At 41.1% G+C, this 22,587-nt stretch overlaps 1 protein-coding gene across 9 annotated transcripts in view; it reads left to right on the plus strand.

Moving 5' to 3' along the window:
- L3mbtl3 (L3MBTL histone methyl-lysine binding protein 3) overlaps positions 1-22,587 on the plus strand; it is a 106,020-nt gene that overhangs the window by 15,965 nt on the left and 67,468 nt on the right. For 3 of the 9 annotated variants that reach the window (XM_040728149.1, XM_040728150.1, XM_040728148.1), the window contains exons 3-9: positions 353-484; positions 7,440-7,557; positions 15,649-15,760; positions 16,146-16,220; positions 17,751-17,910; positions 19,100-19,232; positions 21,288-21,372. In XM_040728149.1, the coding sequence (XP_040584083.1) occupies positions 7,456-7,557; positions 15,649-15,760; positions 16,146-16,220; positions 17,751-17,910; positions 19,100-19,232; positions 21,288-21,372 (667 nt within the window). In that variant the 5' untranslated portion in view covers positions 353-484; positions 7,440-7,455. Of the gene's footprint in view, positions 1-352; positions 485-7,433; positions 7,558-15,648; positions 15,761-16,145; positions 16,221-17,750; positions 17,911-19,099; positions 19,233-21,287; positions 21,373-22,587 lie in introns of those variants that run through there. The other 6 variants (XM_013110248.3, XM_040728147.1, XM_013110247.3 and 3 more) reach the window with 4 other exon arrangements.

Consider the following 22,587-nt stretch of genomic DNA (forward strand, 5'->3'; position numbering starts at 1 on the left):
CTGCCTGGCATTTACGAGGATGTTGTGAATCTGAACCCTGGGCCTCTCTCTTGGGTGACAAGGCTTTTCCCACTGAGCTGCGTCCCCAGCCCCTGTCTCTGCTCTTTATGAATGCTGACTGGCTTACCATGTTTACCAATATAAGTTTTTAGAAAAACCACTTGGAGCATCAATGGCCAAGCTCCACACCATGCCATCATACCCACGCCACCCTTGTTTGCCCCTTGCATCTGCTGACGCAGACTTCCGGTGGGAGTTGGGCTGCCCTTTTGCTTTGCTCTGAGCCAGCTAGGTTGTGTTCTTTGTCTTCAGAGGACTGTTATCTTCTCTCCATCTCGTTTCTTCCCTTCAGACTCTGCTCCAGGCCCTATAGGAGGAGCTTCTGCTGCTCTCAAGACGCCTCCCTTTTATCTGCTCATGACAGAAAGAGCAAACAAGTGGCTTCAAAGGAGATCACGAAGAGCCCTGCTTGTGTTTAGTCGAAGTGAGATGAGTAGATTCATGACATTTGTGAGGGGTGGATCCCAAGCCAACTTCAATTCTCAAATTGTAAAAAAAAGAAAAAAATTAAAATTGTAGCACCTAAGTTCTGTAAGATCACTAAAGTAGGACCGAACTGATCTCTCCAGACCCTAAGTATTCATCTCACTTGTTGAGTGATCTTTATGGTGTTGAGCACTATCTGAAATAAATTTGCACATCTTTCCTCCTGATTTCCTTTTGGAACGCTTAGTCGCTGTGTTCACACATTGTGTCTGAGTCATTGCGTCTGACATTTCAGTCTTCAATTTATCCGAAAAGTCTATCTTGTGGCCAGGGCCTATGACTTTCATAAACATTTCTATATTCTCTTTATTCTGTCTTTGACACTGGACTCAACTAGCGATTAAGTGTGCTTGTTTGGTTTGTTAAAGTTTTTTGTTTGTTTGTTTGTTTTTTAAAATCATTTTCTTTGCGGTGTTCGCAGCAGTAAGAATATAAGAATAAGCTCTGTGACTAAGAGCTCACCTGGCCCTTGGCCAGGCTTGGCGATGTGCTCCTGCCCTTAAGCTTTATTGCAGAAAAGATTCAGAACTGCATCTCTGAGGAAGGATAGACTAGGAAATGTCACCAGAACTGCAGGTGTTGCTCAGGAATGCTGGGAGCTGTGAGTGCTGGGTCCGGGGATGCATATGGTCCTCATGAAGGAGCAAACCCTATGTGCCTCCTCTCTCCGTCTGTTTTGCACCAATACTTCTCAGTAAGTTACTGTGAGCTTCAGAGGACTTATTCCCCCTCAGTGACTTCTAGATCGTGCTTTCTCTTGTTGATAACAGCAGCAAATATTTTCATGGGAACACATGCCTTCTATAATATATTTTCAAATAAGCATGAAGCAGAAGTTAACATTTATATATTGTATTTACATAATACTTTTTAATGCATTGTTTTAACTTTGATAGATACACAGAGAACAGTCAACATGGCTGTTGTTGGACACAGTTGGATTTTCCAGTTTCTGGACAGATCCTTCTAAAAATAGTTTACGAGCATACACAATGCATGCTTCTTATTTCCTACACAAAGGGTAGCACACCTTTTTTTTGCACTTAGCTTAAAATTAGTCATATTAACCATGCCTTGAATTATTTCTATATTAGAGTAGAGAATTTCCTTGTGCCATTTTATACTGTGGCATAGAATTGTAACACTCTACCCATTGTGAACCCGTGGGCTGTTAAACATTTTATACATAGAGAAGTATCTCATAGGATGATTTTCTAGAAGTAGACTTACAGAGGTGGCTGATAAAGTCTGGGTTATTCGTCCATAGCAGTTTTAACTTACAATGACTGTAAGAGGTCCAGCCCCCTCCAGCCTCATAACATAAAACATTTGTTTTTTACTAATTTGTTTGTTTTGTCCTGGGGGTTTTCTACCACTGAGTTATATCCTTAGCCCCTTAGCATGGGGTTTTTGAATATAAGATACTAACTGGTGACAACATTTGCCTACCCAGAGGTTTGTATGAGGCCTCAGTTTCAATCTCAGTACACATATTCCTCTCAAAACAAACAAATGAGAAAAGAAAAAAATCTGGTTTTATTAGCATCTAAATGGAGTAGTTTTATTTACACGTCGTGGGAAAGGTTAATTAGCCTAGGGATGCCAGATACTTGCTCACATGAGAATCTGAGGTGGTCCATTCAATAGGTAGATGATCTCAAGCGAGGGTCAAGTTGTACAGCTTTGGTTTGGAGACCAGGAAGTGGTAGAGGAAAGAGAAAGACAGGAGGTAATTCTGAGGATAGTGCCACTTGTCATTTAGTTTGCTGTATCACCCTAACGTGGAAGCTTTGTCAGAAAGATTGTACATGAGTGGGAAGAGTTGAAGTGGGTTGAACACACAGGGGGACTTTGGGACTGTAATGTATGGCATCAGTGCCAGCAGTAATAACCCTTTACTTCAGCAAGTGCCATCCATTTCTTAATGAGGCATCCATCCATAGTAATCACTGGACAGGAGTGCTGGGCAACAGTGCCCTTGATTATAGTCATGGCCAGTAGGCCATATAGGCTTTTGGGAATCAAAAACTTCACTGGTATATTTGGTGGCCATCTGAACCCCCATACTGCCCCATCTAACATCATTAGTAGCTGGAAAGCTTGAGAAAGGCATCTTAGCAAGAAAATGCTAGATCTTTCCTGGTTGCACATATCATGGTGCCCCTCTATGGTGCTTCCTTAGGAAACCTCAGCACTGTTTCCCAAGAGATTGGGATGGGCATTCTTATACAGTGAGATGCTGTTTGCGGCTTTATCTTCTCTCTCTCTCTCTCTTTCTCTCTTTCTCTCTCTCTTCTCTCTCTCTCTCTCTCTCTCTCTCTCTCTCTCTGTATGTGTGTGTGTGTGTGTGTGTGTGTGTGTGAGAGAGAGAGAGAGAGAGAGAGAGAGAGAGAGAGAGAGAGAGAGAGCACATATATCTCCCTTGAAGATATAGTTTACCTTATACATAGAATTAGGGAATACTATCAAGTAGTAATTAAAGAAATAAGCAAATCTACAACCTTTCTGGATGCTGAAAAGTGGCATGCACCTCAGGCACAGGAAGGAAAGTCCTTTGTGTATTTGTGTGTCCATGTGCACAGGGAAGAGGAAAACAAAACAGTCTTAGGTGTCAAATCAACAACTTTTGCTAGCAGTGTTGGTTGCCCGCTGTTCTTCATGATTGGTAGGTGGTGGGAAAACACTTAATCTGTTGTAGCTAGTCAGACTTGTAACAAAGTAGCCAGTAGCTTCAAAATTAGGTGATGGGAAAGACAGTGTAGTAAGTGTCTTTGACTACAATAGCTTAGAGAATATATCCCCTGACTTTAGAGTGGAAGGGGTGAATGGAGACAGTATTCACCAGTGCTGATGGGTGGTGAGGGCAGTGTTTACTATGTAATATTGATGTTGTATGAAACAGAAGCACATGCAGGCATTTCATAAGGTGTACAGTGAATATTTACCATGGCTTTCATAGAGTACCAACTTCCAGATTTCTTCTAGCTGCAGACAAGTTGAGTTCTACTGTTGTGGTGTTTGTACTTGCATGGCTTTTAGGTAAGGGAAAACCAAACACCCTGCTTGCTTGCTATTTACCTAGCAAGGGAAAGTGATTAGAAAAACACCATTCTTACATGACTTCAAAGGGAGCCAGTACCATTGCAATCTTAGAACCTTAGTCCATTTCATGAAATCCTGAATTTCAATCTTAGTTCATTTTGTGTTTCATTCATAGTTTAAGTGCAAGTCTGTTCTGGTTAGTTTTTTGTTTGTTTGTTTTGTTTTTGTTTTTAGAGACAGAGTTTCTCTGTATTGCTTTGGATGTTGTCCTGGATCTCCCTCTGTAGACCAGGCTGGCCTCAAACTGACAGAGATCTGCCTTTCTCTGCCTCCCAAGTGCTGGAATTAAAGGCATGTACCACCAACTCCCAGCATGTTCTGGCTAGTTTTATGTCAACCTGACACAAGTTAGGTATCTGAGAAGAGGAACTTCAATTAAGAAATCATATCCAGCTGGGTGGTGGTGGTGCACACCTTTGATCCTAGCACTCAGGATGCAGAGGCAGGTGGCTCTCTATGATTTCAAGTCCTTCTTGGTCTACAGAGTGAGTTTCAGGATAACCAGGGCTACGTAGAGAAAGCTGTCTAGAAAAAAAATTAAAAAAAATTAAAAACAGCAAAAAAAGAAGTCGCTTACATCAGATTGCTGTTAGGACAGTCTGTAGGTCTGTAGGGCATTTTCTTGATTAATGATTGATGTTGGAGGGTCCAGCCCACTGGGAGCAGTATCACCCCTGGGCCTGTGGTCTTAAGTGACATAAGAAAGCAGGCCCTGTAGCCAGAAGCAGGGCTCTTCCATGGCCTCTGCTTCAAGTCCTGCCTACCTTTAGTTCCCTCAGTGATGGAGAGTGACTTGAGAGTTGTAAGATAAAATAAACCCTCTCCCTGAGTTGGTTTTGGTCCCAGTGTTTAATTACTGCAGTAGAAACCCCGAACAGTCTTAATTCATTTAATATTTTCAAACTTTCTCATAATTCTCCCCTGACAGTCATATCCTAGTTCCTTTTCTGAGAATTAAGCCTTAATAGTGGGATCTCGTTCTTGTGATTCACTCTACATACAGCTCCAGATGTCTTCTAGTTGATATTTTATTTAAAGCAAAGGGGAAGAAAGATTATTGGCACATCTGGAAATTCTCAGTGGAAGAAAGTCTCATTCAGAGAAGTACAGTTTTTACATACCATTTAGAAATGCATGTGACATATGTTGAAAGACCACACTTAAAAAGTCTTGAGCCTAGAGTGGTGAAGCAAGCATGGAATCCCAGAATTTGGGAGGCTGAAGCAGAGGGATAAGATCAAGGCCAGTCTGGGCTTCATTGCAAGTTGTGGATAGTGTATTTCATAACAAGATTCTGTCTAAAGAAAAAGCAAAACACCTTGAATTATTTCTTCCAAGCATATGTAAAATCGAGGATGTAGAATGAGTCACCAAAGACTCTGCCCACAGCTGGATGGTTCGTAGCACAGCACCAGTTTTCTTTGGCCATGTACCTCCATTGATTAGTTTAAGACAGATTTCTCCCATGTCTTTTCACCTATCTATTTTAGTTTGCATCACTAAAGTATAAAGAACTCCCCACTAAAAAGAACATACTCCCTGGTGTGGTGGAGTGTACCTGTAATACTAGCACATACGAAGTAGAGACAGGAAGATCATGACTTTGCAGCCTGCATAGTAGCAAGACCCTATCTCAAGAAAAACAAAACAAAACAAACAAACAAAATAAAAGATGGGTCAGAGCTGGCTCAGTGCCACCAAATCTAATGACCTGGGGTCAGCCCTCAGAACCTACATGATGGAAAAAGGGAACTGACTCCCTGCACGTTATTGTCAGACCTCCACACATGCAGTGTGGCATGTGTGCGCCCTGAAAGTATATACACACAATGAGTGAATGAATGAACGAATGAATGAATGTTAAAAAAGAAAAGAAAACAAAAATTCCACCTTTAAAAAAAGGAATACAAGTATTCCTCTGATACTATCAGGTGGTCAGTTGCTCTACATATTTCCTCTTCTGTTCAGTAATGTTTTTAATGATTTAGATTGGACCAGATTTGTGAATTGGTGTCTTGTGGTTGGGTACCTTGCTTTGGTCTAAGTCCCATGTTCAGCCTGTTGGTTATCATTTGGTCTCAAATTTCCTTTATGATTGAAGATTCAAGTAGGTGTTTTTTCTAATATCCTATGCTTATTGATACTGTGTTAAAATAGATTGTTTGATTACTTATTTAAAAATAATGATAGTAAGCTCACTGTATGATAATATATATAAACAAAATTTTTATGAAAGAGCAATAAATATGTAATAATAGTAGTAATAAATATGAGAGAAGTTGGCACAATTTTAGCCTCTGCAAATCTGTCTATTGTCTGGTTTTACAGGAGATAGCTGAACTCTTATAGCAGTTTCAGCCTTTAGTCTATTCCAGTTTGTTGTTTTAGTTGAAGTATATAAAGAAAGTCTGGGTTCGTGTAGATACAAGATTGGAAAAGAGGAATATTTTTGTAGTCTTCCAGTAATAGTGGGAATCCTTGATATCACAGCAAAACTCCAGGAAGGGTAGTTTACCTTAAAGGTGGGTTGTTGTGCAGTTGAAACCTGATCACTGAGATTTCACCCTGTATTAAAATTTATTGGTCTGAGTGTTGGAACCAATCCATCCTGTGGGCTCGGTGTTGTAACATTATACGTTAGTCATTTGGAGACGATTTCTCCAATGAACTATGTAAATCTTCCAAATCTCGTCTTAGCTCATTAAGTATTTTCATCTTCATTCTCATTTCTATTACTCCCTTTCCTTGCCCTTGACAAAGTCTTGGCTCCTTGGATGCTGTCAGGGTCATAGCAGATGCTTCAACTATGTCAAACAAATGTGATCTCTTTCTGAAAAAAAGATCACATCCACGATTATTGTGTTAGTAGGTCAGATATGTAACTGGTAGATTAATATAGATGACAGTGATTAGTAGACTCAACTTCCCTTTTATTATACTACCAAAATAGTATCTTTTAAATACATATTTTATTTAGTAGTTCCCTTATCTTTGGTTCTATGTTCTGAGATTATACTAACTGAGAGCTCAGTTACCTGAGGACAACAGCTGCCCAAAAATATTAAATGGAACGGTCCAGAAACAAACAGTCCATCAGTTTTAAATGTTGTTCTGCGTTATATGAGATCTTAGGCCATGCTACTTCACTCTGCTTAGGAAGGAGTCACCTTTTGGTCCAGCAAATCCATACTATGTATATATACACTACACCTCTCCCCAACTTATGTACCTGGTGATGACTGTCTCAGTTACCAGATTGACTGTCCAGCCTTACAGTGCTTGTATTCAAGTAAACCTCATTTTGCTTAGCATTGATGCCCAACTGCAAGAGCATTGATACTGGTGACTTGAATGTGCCAAGAAGTCATTCATTGTTTAAATAAAAGGTGGAAACTCTCACCTTAATAAAGGAAGAAAATCATGTCACTGACAGTTGTTCTCAACCTTTTACAGTGTCTAATTTATAAGTTAAACTTTACTGTAGGAATGTATGCTTGGGGAAAAACATTGTATGAAACTCAGTAGTGGATTGAGTGCTTCTCCTAGCTCTGGTTGCAGTTTCTAGCACCACAAAGTAAAACAGAAACATAGTATATCAGGGTTTGGAGGGCCTCACGCATGCTAGGCAAGTCCTGTACCAGTGCTCAGCCCCATTAGGGAGACTTTTGAAGCAGTTGTTTTTAGATGGATGAATCAAGAAAATAATGTAATTAAAAGAAATAAGTAATAATGGTCACTAAATCGAATTGACATGCATGTGAAATATTTATTCTCCCTTTTTCCTGCTCCAGATTGAAAAAGTAAATCATGACTGAATCTGCATCTAGCGCAAGTGGTCAAGAGTTTGATGTGTTCAGTGTTATGGACTGGAAGGATGGAGTTGGTACCTTGCCAGGAAGTGACTTAAAGGTAGGTTTTCTTTATCATGTACAAATTGTAAGTTGTGTGTATCTGCATGTGAGCTCATTTACAGTGACTTCCTACATGAAGTAAGAATTCAAACCATTAAATATAGTTATGACTTTATGTGGTCTTCTTCGGTAATTTTGTAAAATAACTTGAAATACTGGTAGTTTGTCTTGTTTTGTCACTTGTGTTAGGGGACAGAAGAATGTTTTTAGAATGTCCTTAGTTTATAAAAATCAATCAGTTAGCTCTGAGGAGGATCATCTATCTGCATGGGCTCTATTATGATATGGTCATATATATGGAAATGACAGTCCTAGAAGGTCTAGCTGTTTTGATATTTTAGGAATGGCTTTGTAGCATTGAGTGGATAACCACATCCCCGGGGTCCTAGTGTTCTTATATGGAAACTGGGTAAAATAATATGAAAATTTGAATCAATAGGAGTATTCACTGCCTTAAAATTATTTATACTATGAATATGAGTTTTTTCAGCCTGTGATCTTATATAGAGGGCACTCTCCATGGGGTACAGTCTACTCACTATAAATGCGCTAGTCCACTGTGTGTACCCACTCTTCGTGAGGCTCGGTCTGTTCGCTGTGTATGTGTAGCCTATCATGTGTCTGCACTCCCCATGGGGTTCAGTGTGTTCACTGTGTATGTAATGTGTAGGCCACCATGTGTCTCCCTTCTTCCTGGAGTTGAGTCTCCTCACTGTACATGTGCTGTCTGCCACTGTCTCTATTCTTCATGGGGTTCTGTCTGCCTTCTATGGATGTGCTGCCTGTCACGTGTCTCCTGCCCCACGGAATCTCCATCAGGACCACGTCTGCTGCTTCACAAAACACAGTTGTGCAAGCTCAAACTGCCCCACTTCTCATTTCTGATTTGGTTTAGCTGTACTCTTATCTCAGGGACCTTGAACCGGTCTGTGACCTTTTAGACTTTGTGTTTGTACTCAGTCATTTAGGTGTTTAAACTTCCTGTCTCTCTAACAGGCTGTCTCTTGGTCTGTCTCTATAATACTTGATGTTCTGTGCTTTCTCAAATAGGAAAATTTTGCTCCTAACTTAGGCTTCTTGAAATCTAATCCTTTTGATGGCTGCTTGACAAATATCTTAGCCAAGTCCCTGCCTTCACTTATCCTCAGGGGCACAATTTAAACATCTGCCTGGCGCTGGAAAAATGTTTGAGATTTTAGTTGGCTTAGGTTTAATTAAGTACAAAGTGGCACTGTATGAGTTTAAGGAAACAAAACCATTGCAGTGAGGTTTTGTTTCTTAAATGGGTACCAACATATAGTCAGAGGTTTTAAATTCTGGTGTTCTTTTATACCATAGGGCAACTATAGTCTAAACTAATGCATGGTATACTCTAAAATAACTAAAAAAAGAAGATTACAAAGGTTCTTAACATCTAGAAATGGAGATTTTGAGGAAGTAGGAGAGCTAATTTCCTCATCTGAACATTACATGTTATATGTCTCTGTGGAAATGGTACATGGTTCTCATAAATATGCACACATACTGTGAGTTCACTTAAAACTTATGAGTTCACTTAAGAAGAAGAAATTTTGTTTTAGTTTTGTGTGATGACAGTTATGGAATAAGTTAATCTTTCTGGGCCAAGATTGTTCTGCAGTAAAATAAATACAAGAACAAATAGGATTTGGATTGCTTTAATAATCTCCAAGTGTCTATCTTCATGAGACATGATGGGCATGGAAGGCTAAATTTTTTTTTAACTGAAAAACAAATAAACAAATTTTCAAGCTCTGATAATGTCGACCATATATTAGCCATGTCAAGTTGTGTAAACTCATGGACTGGAGAGTTAGCTCAGCACTTGAGAGTTACTTTTGCAGGGAACTCTAGTGTGGTTGGGAAGATCACAATGGCCTGGAAGGCCAGTTCCAGGGCATCCAACAGTCTCAACTCCAAGGCTATTTGCACTCACAGCCTTCCAATCCCAGCCACATATACATAATTAATAAGAAATAAGCTTGGGACTGATTATTTAAAAACCTTACATTTTGTAAGCTTTATCTGAAAAAAAAAATGGGAGCTGTTAAGACCCAAAAGATCCACAACTGTGAAAAGGAGTTGTGGATTGAGAAAGATTGTAGACAAGTATTTAGGGTGCACATTTTCTGACTTTGCAATCTATTATGGAAACTGTTCTTTTCTGTTTTTCTTGTGCATTTTCACTATATAATGAATCTTGCATGTCAGAGTACATGATGAAATTTATAACTTTCTTTTAGTTAGCTTTTGGTAACAAAGGGGAGTTTCCATCCCTAAGAAATCTGGATTGCTTTAAAGTTTTCTAAGCAGTGGATTTTAGAAATTAACCTATTATTTTTATTAAGATAATAAGATAATTAAGTCATTTGGAGTATTATAATCAGGGTTATTTGATATGATTTTTATACTCACATAATTACTGGGGTAATTGCCATGTGTCCAATATACTTCATGAGTGGTAGACAGTTTGGTACCTCATTTTAACAAATAATTTGAGGAGCTGGGGCTACGACTTAGTGGAAAAACACAGAATTCAGAGAATGGCCTTTTCTCAAGGAGATGGGTGATAAAGAGGAGAGTGACAAGGCAGGACATAGACATTCTAGCCTCTGTATGGCATGGATGGTTTGTGCACCAGCGTGTGCGTGCATACAACATTCCCATATACCTCTCGCGTCTGTCTGTGTCTCTCACACACAAGCTATATTATTTATAACCCTTTAATATGACATTCATAGCCCATCTGCTGTGTAACAGTTTCCTCTGAGATTTAAATATACCATCCTGCAGGAAATACCCTAAGCAGGAAGGCAAATAACTCAAATAGCTTCAGGAAGTCCCTGAAACTGAACAGATTCGCTAGGGCTCTCCCTGCCAGAATAAGTAGTAAAAACTGAGAGTCCCTTTCCAAGGAGAAGTGTCAGGCTGTAGAGGAAACTCTCAGACAAGCTGAGCTGCAAAAGAACCAGAGAAGGCCACCTGCCTGGAAGAAGCAGAAACCAACAGAGCTCCCTGGAGGAGGTTTGAATCAACAAAGGCACCTAGGAAGGACACCCTCCAAACTGATGAGCTGCCTGCAGGCTGTTTAGTGGACTCCAGGTTCCCAGCTTTGTGACCTGTCACCCGTGCTGGGGTAGGCTTTGGTGACGCAGCTGTCTGAAGTAATTTTTTTGCTTCTGAGAGTAACCCCAATAAAAATTTTTGTTCACCAAGTTGAACTTTGATAGTGTCTGTACTTTGGTCTCTTGTGGGCTCCCTATCTGGAATGAGTAGATGTGTGTATTGTGACTCCCTGGGAAAAGTTTTGTCACACAGCACCATCTCAATTGGCTATATTCTGTAGCATTTCTTACATCAAAATCTTGGTTGTTTAAGAGGTTGAGAAAATAATTTTCTGCTAAACTAAAATGCTAACACTTTGAATAATTAATAAAATTTGCTTCTTCGTGTCATGCTGGGGACTTTACATTACACAGGCTGCTGCTTTTTAATGGTTAGTGTATTTAGAAGTATGTTGAATTTCCTAACAGTTGGTACCTAAGTCTTCCAACTGAAGTTTAGCCAACCGATACAGCCTGGCCTGTCAGGTAGAGGTCAGCTTCCCGTTGTGTGAACAGGTTTAATGTTCTGTGGATTTTGCCACCTTGAAAGAACCTTCCTTTGTGACAGCCTGGTGGTTGCTGGCTAATTACATTGCCATTTTTCTGGTTAAACTTCGAGAGCAATTACCATTGTCCAAGTTTGAGTTCCTGAAGGCTTTTGCTTTTCTGACCCCTACTTTTCTCTGGCCTCATTGCCTTTGACCTCAGTGCCTCTTTGTTTTCTCCTTCTTTCCTATCTTGGGGACATTTTCCTGTCTTGTCACTGGTCTGTTCTGCCCTCTCCACACTGGGCCATAATTCTTTGAAATAAAGTGCAAACATCCTTTTGGGTGCAGAGGTGGGAGAAACAGGAACTTAACCCTCTGAGGGAGCACCTTGCCTGCATTGTATCCCATTCTTTTTTTAAGGCCCTCTGCCTGTCTTTTGTCACTTATTGCTGCTCTGGGGCAGAGGAGACTGCAGTGGTTGAAACTGACTCTCTTAACATTCGTGCACTGCTGTCTAAAGCCAGAGCATGCTCAGATCATCAGACACAAGGAAAACTGCACTCATTTAGAGTAGTGGAGACTTCCTTCAGCAGGAAGGACCAGGGAGCCTTCAAAAGTCAGGTGTCATTTGAGTTGGAAATGCCCTTTGTGAAGACATCTTGGAAGGTGCCTGGGAAGACAGCAGAGCAAAGTTTCCAGAGTCAGGAACACTGCAGCCGCAAAGTGTTCAAAGGACAAGTGCCTGCTGCCAGTCCAGAAAGATTGTGGTCCTTATCCCCGCACTTCTGCCTAAACAAGCTTCAGAACTTTTACAGTTACCTAATTTGTTCTCTTAAAATGCAGATAAATAAGCATGGGAGGATGGGAGGGGGAGGGAGCTGGGATTGGTATGTAAAATAGGATTATTTTTAATTTAAATAAAATTAATTTAAAAAACAAAATGCAAATAAGCTTTAGTAGCACAAAGTCTCCAGGTTAGCTGCAGGAGAGGCGGCTCACCAAGTAGCAGTATAAAGGTACCTGACGGGGCTCCCACACGTCTTTCTCTACCTGAATTTCTAATGGCGGCCGAAACATTTCTTCAGGGAGATTTAGTCCTCTGAGGCAGAAGGAGTTAGTCTCTTAGAGTACCTCAGTAAAACGCAGATGCTCCCCTGAGAGTGATAGCATCTTATCTAGGAAGAATAATTGCTCCTCATCAGAGAGCAAGATCTGCAAACAGCCAGACAGAAGCCAGTTCTAAATGCAGCCCCTCTCTGTAGGGCATGGCTTCGCCTTGTCTCGATTAATGTTTGAAACAATTTAGTGACCAAGCATCTTTGCCCTTAAAATTCATTGGCAATTAGGATTTGGGTTTCAACATCGAGAAGTAATAGAATGGAAATCATCATCTCAATAGTGTCTTTTGGTGGTCTATTATTAAAGAGACTCCAAAAGAGGAAAAGGGGCTTTTGCCCCCAGAAGCAAAAATAAAGAAAAGAGTATACAATTAAAGTGCCTCAGGCCAAGCCAAATAAGCAAAACCTTGCCACCCTGCAGATATCTGAGGCATAATTCTTTTTTTTTTTCTTTTCACTGACCTGGGTAGATTCATAAGTAGAAAAAGCTGCCATGCTAACTTTATGTTTGTCCTGCTTAATGCTTAATGAGTTACTTTTGTGAAGCTTTTAATTTGATATTCTCAGTTGGAGAATAGAACACTTGAGAAGTTTTATATCATGTCAGAGCCATTCATAAAAGCATCGAGGGCCCAGGTGTTCAGCTGGGGAAACACAGGAAGTGCATCGATCTTTTTGGAATTGTGTATGTTGACCTCCAGTTATGTCGGCATACCCATTCTTCCTAGCATGTCTTTTCACTGGGAATGTCATGGAAAATACAAAATCCAAGTTGAGAAGCCACAGGAAAGTGCAATTCCTCCAGCTTTCTTCCGTAGAGTAGGGTTCTCAAAAAGTTCTCTGAGGGTTTTGATTTCTGAGCTGAGTGACTGTAAGAAGGAACAGGTGTGTTCCAAGTTCTGGAGCTTTAGGGTGCCTCTCAAGGTACAGTGAAGTCTCTGAACCCTAGTTCCACAAGTGTGCACAGAACTTTATTTTACCCCTGTTTTGCATGGCAGTGCTTGGTCTCTGGCTTCGGGCTGGTCTTGGTGTCCCAAGGTGACATTGCATGCCTACTTTGTATTTAGACTGTCACTTATGGTAGTTAATGTTAGCAGAGGAAGATGGCCAAGATTAAACGTTTCATTCGGAGAGATGGAACCTTTTCACTTTAAAGGTATTTGAGCCAAACCCTTGCAAGTGTTGGGCCTCCACTCTTCACCCAGAGGTCTGTCCTGATGTCCTCTCTCAGGCATTTATAATGCAGGGTGGTTTCCAGTATAGCAGCCATTACAGTCTTTTCTGTCTACTGTAAATGTCTGGTGCTATTTCTCACGTCTTACATTTGTCAAATAAGCATACATCAGCATGGATAGCAGCAAGTCATGGAGCAGAATTACTCATCGTCAGTGAATCATCATTTGCGCCTATTAAAAAGAAAATCTGAACCGAGAATTGATTTTTGTATCACATTCTTTAATATCATTAAATAATGATCTTAGTAGCTTGTTTTATCTGCTCTTGCCCAGTAGATGGTACTGTCAGCCTTATTTTGAAGAATTGTTAGTTAAGCTCTTTTTTTTTTTTGCCTCTAAGTTTTCTGTTTCTTTTCTTTTTTTTTTTCCAGTTGTTATTTTTAGTGTTGTCCACAAAATAGACTTTTGCCATTTTCTAAACTGACATGGACACTAGGCATGCTACACACATGGCTTATGAATTTGTATTCAGGATATAGGGAGAAAACATGCTCACGTTGCTGAACTATTTCAATTCATTCATTCTGGAAAGTATTTAATAATTTTATATAGCGAGTGTGGAAAATACAACAGAGTGAAAGATCTGAAACATTTATATTGTCTTTCCTGTTTGAGCTTTCTGCCCTTCTTTCTCTGTTAACACCTGTGGATCCTGAGTGCTTTTCTGATTTATGGAAACTAGAAGGAGTGAAGAAAACACTTAGATCTGTGAATTCTTGAATCTGCGAAAGAACAGCATCCCTGGCATAGTACAACAGTGGCGATTAAGTGGGGGGGATATTTTGTTTGTGACCTAACAAATAAAGCTTGCCCGAAGATCAGAGTGCAAAGCTGAACTATTAGTTAGCTATAGAGGTTAGACAGTGGTGGCACACACTTTTAATCCCGGCATATGGGAGACAGAAGCGGATGGATCTCTGTGAGTTCAAGGCCACCCTGGGATACCTGAGATTGAATCTGTCCAAAAGAGAAACAGAGCTCCCTCGAAGGTGATCCCAGCACTTGGTATTGTGGTGGAGACAGGAGTGATATGGCTGAGTGGAGAGAGGAATACAAGGCATGAGGAGACAGGATCTCAGAGGCAGTCTGAGGCAGGTAGTCTGGGGACAGGATCACCCCTTTGGTCTGAGCATTGGTGGAAGTATGAACTCTTTAGTGGTTGGCTGCTTTCTGACCTTTCAGCATTTACCCAGATATCTGACTCCGAGTTTTTATTATTAAGACCTATTAGAACTCGTGCTACAATTAAGTCTTCCACATAAATATGAGCAGGTTGATGCAGAAACCCGCTTTATCTGCAGTTGCCATGAAATGAGAGGAAGCTTGTAGGACCAGGAACGAGAACTCCCTTTCTCTTTAGTGATGAAATAGCATGGTGAATACTTATTCAGTTCTTGCAGCTCTTTCTCCATTACTTCCCAGTTCTTTGGGAAACTGGGACTGAGATTCATGGAGCATTTTTGAGGTTTGTGAAAGAAAAGGGAAGTGGGGCCCTGGGGAGGGGATATCTCATGGTTTATGCATTTTCATCTTGGACTATAAGGAGGAAGGTGACAGGCCATTATGTCCTTCTCGTTGAATTAGGTCAGCTTTAGTGAGATGAATCCATTCCATGGGGGAGAATTCCCCTTTAGTGGCTTTGCTAAATAAACACTAGTATTAGATGAAGAAAAGCCTTAGTAAAAGATGTCTGAGATGGCAAATAAAAGTACGCAGCTGTAATGACACCCACTGCTTTGGCCTATTCTTCCTCAGTCCAAAATTCATAAAATGAAAGGGCTTATGGTTACTAAAAAGCTTACCCAGGATGTGACTACTTAACTCTTTCTTCTTTTTTCTTTTTTCGTTTTTTTGTTTTTTTGAGACTGTGGCTTTGGAGGCTGTCCTGGAACTAGCTCTTGTAGACCAGGCTGGCCTCGAACTCACAGAGATCCGCCTGCCTCTGCTTCCCGAGTGCTGGGATTAAAGAGTGCTGGGATTAAAGGCGTGTGTCACCACCGCCCGGTGACTGTTTAACTCTTTGCGCATAGTTAATTTGCTTAAAGACCCTGTGTCAGTCATGAAATGAATAATGCCCTGAGGAATTTTGTAAATGTCACTTTTTTTTCTCCCATGTTGTTTGCCAGTTTAGGGTGAATGAGTTCGGAGCTTTGGAAGTTATCACAGATGACACTGAGATGGACAGTGTCAAGAAAGCAACTGCCACCACCACTTGGATGGTCCCAACTGCTCAGGAGGGTAAGGCCAGCCCACCCGCGGCTGACTTCTTCTTAATGACTGGTTTAAAATTGGTCTGTCTAAGCTTTTATAGGCGGGCCATACTTTGAAAGCCCTGGATTACTTTTGTCTCATGTCCCTATATAAATTTTTGTAATGGACCAAACAGGAACGAATTTTTACATTTTAAAATAGTTATACACTGTCTTATTTCTAATGCCAGATCTGTAATAGCATGAGGTCAGTTGCCAATTATCAAGTAAATCCAAGTTGCTAATGGCCTACCTAGGTGACTTAGCCAAAATGCCTGGCACTTTTGGTTTTTTGTTTGTTTTTTTTTCTCATCTACTCCGATGGTTGTAACTAACACCTATATGCTGATGACTCCAAAATCTATTATCTCCAGCCCCGACCTCCCCCCCGAGCTCCAGGCCCGTATTTCCACCTGCCTACTGGACATCTCCACCTGGATGTCCCACAGGTACCTCAAACTCCACATGTCTGAAATGCAAGTCACTTTCTTTTTCTTTCTCCCTTCCCCTAAGCCTACTCTTCCCTCCATAACCCATATGTCAGCTGACCGTAGCGCCATTTACCTGGTGCTTAATCCAGAAGTCTAGGGGTCATCCTGCATTTGTTTCTCCCACTCCCTGTTCCCTAATGCTCTTGGTTTTTATTCCCTAAATAAGCCTCAGATCTGGCCTTTCCTGTTGTCACCGCCGCTGCCTTAATCCAGGCCTCTAACTCTCCCTGAAACTATTGCAGAAACCTGTTAAATAATCGATGCTTCTAACTCACCCCTTTCCAATTTATCCTGCACCCTGACGTCAGTGGAACTTGTGTAGACTGCTCACCTGTTACTTGACTAATTTCTCTTTGCCACCCCAGCCAAGCCTTCAAACGTCTGGTGGCCTGCACCCATATCTGCTTGCCTTGTTTACCCACGTTATCCCTTACTCTGTGTGTTGTGCTCTGGTCCCTCGACTAGTACAGACCTACCTGTCATTTTCCCAAATCATCCTATGGCTTCTGCTTCCTTGCCTTTGTTCATGCTGGGTTTTGCATTTGTTTTCATTTTTTTTGTTTGTTTTTGGTTTTTGTCGATCAAATGCCATTTCTTTCTTGGTCTATTTTTCTTCAGCCTTTAAAGCCCTGTTGAGGTGCTGTGTCAGAAAATCCCTGCTGACCTTACCCCTGGTTGAATGAGTCCCTCTTCTTCTGTGGTCCTAGAACTTGCTTGTACTTCTATGACTGCATGCATCCCACATGATTCCAAGTCCTAGGTTTCTTGTATGGCTTCTCTTCTAGACTGTGAGCTGTCTTGGGCGAGGTCTGTACTGACATAATCAGTGTCCAGCATAAATTGGTGCCTAATAAATGTTTGCTGAATGATTCAGGCAGAAGGAAATGGGAGTTCCTAAATGATTTGGGTAATTATGATCCAGGAGATCAATTACATTTAAAAATTACATGTGTTGATTTAGTCAATTAAATAAAAATCACTCATCAAAATGTTATAAACAAGAAGTAACTTAGACAACCTTTTTAGCTTTATCCAAGAGTCACCTATACATTAGATCTGGAATTCAGTAACTAATGAAATTTTTTCATTCTATTTTGAACTCTGAGAAAAGCCAAGGTCTCGAGTGAGTTTTTTGCTTATTCTTTTTGGTGATTTTTGTTGTTGTTGTTGAGATAGACTCTCAATTGGCTAAGCAGGCCTCAAACTCAAAGAAATCCACCTCTATCTTCTTCCTCCCAAAGGGTGGGATTGAAGTTGAAAGCCACCACACTGGCCCTTGGTCTAGATTTTTTTTTTAAACAGAAGTGATTTGACTGATTTCCTGCCAAGCCTAGCCCCATTCCCAACTTTATAGTTCAATCACTGATTCATTCAACAAACATCATTCTTTATCATGTTGCTAACAAAATTAGTAGAAGAGAAAGTCCACATATAGTTTGAAGTACCAGCTGTCAGGGTTTTAATTTCTTCTTCTTTTTCATCTTCTAGTCTTTTCAGAGAAGACTGGGGCATCATTCAGGTTGAAGGATCAATCAAAAGTAGATGGGCTTCAATTTTGTGAGAACTGCTGTCAGTACGGCAATGGAGATGAGTGTCTTTCTGGAGGAAACTATTGCAGCCAGAATTGTGCTCGGCGTGTCAAAGACAAGTATGTTTCTTTCTCTTCCATCTGAGAAATGGTCAGATCTGCAGATCATAGTGTCCTGAGGAAATGGAGGATTAAGTGTGCTGTGGGACATCCATTTCCCTTTTGGACCTGTTTGGTAGGCTTTCCTCTGGTAACACATGACTCTTGACCCCCTTCATTGAATCTAGTGCCTTCTCTAAAATTTCTATCCTAGTAGTGATGTTCTGTCTCTGTAATCAACCACTGTTACCATTAATTTGATTGTTTCCAGTGAAGAGTGCTTAGGTGTTTCTGACCTATGTGCACATTTGAATAGTACTGATATTTATGACAACACACTTGTTTACTTCCACAAGGGAACCAAGGTCCCCTGTGGAAATGTCCATAGTAGATAATGTAATAAGTCCCTGAAGGATGACCTTAGTGGACATATAGTAAATGTTGTGCCACCTCCACATCTGGGGACTATCTAACAAAGTACAGCTTAGGAGCAAAAAGGTGTGTTTCTTGCATATAACATAGGCCAAAATAAATGACTTGACATTTATATCTTTAATTTTTTAAAAATCTTTTATGTCTATTGGTGTTTTGTCTAGTGTGTCTATGCACTACATGCATGCCTCAGAGGCCAAAAGATGACATGAGTTCTTCCTAAAGTTGTAGTTACAGGCACTTGTGAGCTACCATGTGGATTCTGGGAATTGAACCTGTGTCCTCTAGAAGAGCAGCCATTGCTTTTAACCACTAAACCATCTTTCCAGCCCCTTGACTTTTGTGTTTAATATAGAAACTGCTAATTGTTTTGTATTGGCAAAGGGATTCTTTACAAATTTGTAATTGTATTTTTTTTCTACTGGATTTCCAGTCTTAAAATTGCTAGTCCCTTGGTTTCAAATTGCCCTGGAAATATATACCTCTACATAATGGATTCTTTTATTAGGAGAGACAAGTAATTATAAACCCATTAGAACCCATTTTACATACATTGATAGTTCCCTTTTGAAGTTAATAGATAAAATAATTTCTAGTTTTTACCCAGAAAGATCTATGCAACATGATTTTAATCACATTTTAATATGATAATATCTGTGGATTTCTCTTAGTAATTAAATGTTTCCTTTGGGGAGTGATTCTTTTCATCAATAATCAACATGTAGATATTTGATAGGTATTGTTTTCTGTCACTGTTTTGGGCTTATAAACACAACAGAGATCAGAAGGAAGAAAGAGATGGAGGTGAAGACAATGAGGACGAGGATCCTAAGTGTAGCCGGAAGAAAAAACCAAAATTATCTCTGAAAGCTGACTCCAAGGAGGATGCAGAAGACAGAGATGAAGAAATGGTTAGTAGCCTTATGTGTCCATTCAGAGACATGGGCAATCTTCCTGGGGTGTCTCTGGTTACCAGGTCTGTTTTGTAGTCAGTTGCTTGACTTAGTTAATGCTAGTTCAGGGACCATTTATGTCAGAAGGTTCCACACCACTTTATGCCTCTCAATCTTCTCTAAAAATGAGAAGAGTTAAGTAACAGTGTCCCTCCTTCAGTATTCAGAAGTTGGATGTTCTGGAATTTATTACTGGGATGAGAGACAACAATCAAACCTTAAGTTTTATGGATGAATTTCAAATTCTCTTACTAGCAAAATGCCAGTACAATTTTGGTAAATTGCAGATAGATTTCATAAACTATGTGAGTGAATAGAAAATGACATGTAACTACCAAGTGTTTCTAGGGGAAAAATCATTCAAAATGTGTTAATTGAAATGTAACTACTTTAACCCTAAAGTAGGGATTAATAGTTTTACAGGAACAGAATTTTGAGGTCTTGAAGCATTTTACCCAAGGTCAGTTAATGAGCAGTTGTTATCTGCTTGACACTATCCAATGGACTAGGAATATGGACATGAATAAGACATGTTTCTTCATTAAGGTCTTTCTTCATGAAGACATTGTGTTGTGGCTAAGGAGGCATAGTAAACAAGCAAAAAGAATCAAAGAGATACCAGTTTATCCTGAGTGCTACGCTGGCATTTGAAGTAGAGCATTAGGATTGGTTGACTGGTTTAAATTGGGTTTTTGACGGAAGGGCTCCTGAAAAGACAGGAACACTGAGATGTGAACATTAAGGAGCAGTCAGCTGTGTGCATTAAACCCTCTGCACTATACAACTTCTGAGGGAGAAGACCTGAAGGGAGAACAGCGTAGCGCATTTTGTTGGAGGGCACACACACACACAAAAGTCACAGAGGTGTATGGAAGATTAGGGAAGAGGTGGGAGGGGAAGCTGGGGTTGATGTGATTTGGGTCAGGTCAGTGCAATGGTTTCCTGAGTGTAGTGGGAAGACCCTGGGATGCTGTGGTTCGACTTGTTCTTTGCTTGGCCACTTTGCTGTGACCCAAGTAAGTAGGAGTAGAGTCAGGGAAACCACTTAGATATTCCTCAACTCACTAGGATAGAAGATAGAAGTTAGGTGATTCTGTTAGACTTAGGGTTGTGAGGATATGTAAGAAAAGGGGAGAGTAGGGATTCTATGAATGGTAGATTCCTGGATTGAATAGCTACCTGGAATGTGAAGGCAAGCATGGGGAAGAGTAAAGACTCAGGAGGCTTTGGGGTGTGCAGTTTCTTGTGTTTGTTGCTTACACATCTCAAAGTTGTTAGGTAGTCAAACACAGACACATAGAGTCAGAGAAAGGAAGCTAGTGATGGAGGGAAAAATTATTTATCGTGAAAATGACCTTGAGGGATGGAGAGATGGTTGTGAGTAAAGTACTTGCCCTGTGAACATAAGGACCCGAGCTTAGATCTCCAGAACCTTACAAGCAGCTAGGTGCAGTAACACCACTTCTAACCCTAGTGCTGAGGATGTGGGGACGAGTTGATCCCTGAAGCTCACTGGCTTGAAGCCTGGCTTACTTGATGAAGTGTTCCAGTCACTAGGGGAGCCTGTCTCACAGGAAGGTGGAAAGAGCTTGAGGGATGACACCCAGGCTTGTCCTCTGATCTCAGTACCACTTCATGCCACTCACAGCCCTCCTCACCACTCAAAGAAATAACCTTGAAACCTATGGGCTAGAGAGGAGTGGAGGTTGAATGGGTGTAGACATCAGTAGAGAGCCTGCGAAAAGGGCCAATGAGATCTGAGGAACAGCAGGTTGCTGTGCGTGGGGCTAAGATTAGGACATGTTTTAAGGAGGATGGAGCAGGGCATGAACTCTTCCAGAGAGCAGTTGAAAATACTCTTTCCCTGTGACTCAGTTAAAAAGCAACATGATCTCAAGTGGGCCGTATCGCTGCTGTACACGTTAGGAAACAAAGACCAACAGCGGTAGGCTTTTTGACAGACCTCTAAGTTTTCCTTGAGACCAATTTCAAATTGTTCGTTTCTTGCTGTAGGAGAACAAGCAAGATGGAAGGATCCTCAGGGGTTCCCAGAGAGCCAGAAGGAAACGACGCGGGGACTCAACTGTCTTAAAGCAGGGTGAGCTGATGATGTAAAAGCCATGCCGACTGGTGGTCCTGAAAATCCAGTTCAGGAGAACCAGTTTCAGTCTTTATGCTTCTCCGTACCATCACAGAATACTCCACTGAGTTTCTCTCTGGTGCCGTTTCCTCCATAAAAGCAAAGACTTGAGGGAGCAGCTTAGGAAGGAAAGGCTAGTTTTCAGGTTGTTACTGCGCATGTATGGAACACCTTCTTTCATTTACTGGTTTATCCATCAAGATGGTTTTTCCTGCGTCTGCCCTTTGCCCAAACCCCTCTTCTTACTCTTTTCCCAAGAGGTTAGGTTTATTGTGATCTCGCAAAACACAGCCTTCCTGTGTGACCCCCTTTTTTCCTTCCCTTGAGGCCACATCTTACTCTCTTGGGAAAATGTAGTTCTCAGGTCTTCCTCTTTGCTGTTTCGCTGGATAAAGTCTTCCATGGTGTGGACTTCGGGTCATTTCCATATAAACTCCTCTCAGCCTTACTCCACATTGCCCACTGCATCTGCCCTGTCAGGCCTTTGATCAAGGTTAGCTGAGGTCACTCTGACCCGGTACAGCCCAGCTACCAACCTGCCCACTTCGCGCACACTCCTCCCTAAAACACAGGGCTGTGAACCCAGCAACCCAGCATTCCCTATCTGTGCTTGGAGACACTGCTTGCCGCTTCTTCCATTAATCCCGCAGACGGAGTTGTAAATATTTCATTCCACCTATGTCTAGCTCAGAGCAGAACTTCCACATGCCTTCTGATAGCATTTTTGTTTGTTTCTGTGATTAAGGGAAGCGAATTAACTCCCTTAGCTACCCTGCATGAAATGGCCTCGTTCTTGAGCCTTTTTCTTCTTCCCCCCCACGAATGCCGGCACTGATGAAATTCCAGACCCTTGGCTCTCGTAGACCTTGTCCTTCCAGTCATTTGTTCCCCTTGGTGTTCCAGGTTCCTTCCCTTATGACCTGCGCGAGCGCTTTGTGCACCACAGTGGACTCCCGAGAGAGCGCCCAGTGTTGCTGCTTGCCATGCAGTCTCACGCCTATCCTTGTTGCAGCAAGCACGTTACCACATTTAATCCAGACCTTCTGATTTTTATCACGCGCATTTCCACCACGTCAGTGTTTTTCTTCATTTCCAAGATTAGCTGATATCCCCTAAGCACTTAGTACACCGTCCTTTTCTCCTGCTTCAACGTCTAGATGCCCTGGGACCAAG

This window comes from Mesocricetus auratus, unplaced genomic scaffold, assembly GCF_017639785.1.
Source record: "Mesocricetus auratus isolate SY011 unplaced genomic scaffold, BCM_Maur_2.0 Super-Scaffold_100018, whole genome shotgun sequence".
Taxonomy (NCBI): Eukaryota; Metazoa; Chordata; class Mammalia; order Rodentia; family Cricetidae; genus Mesocricetus; species Mesocricetus auratus.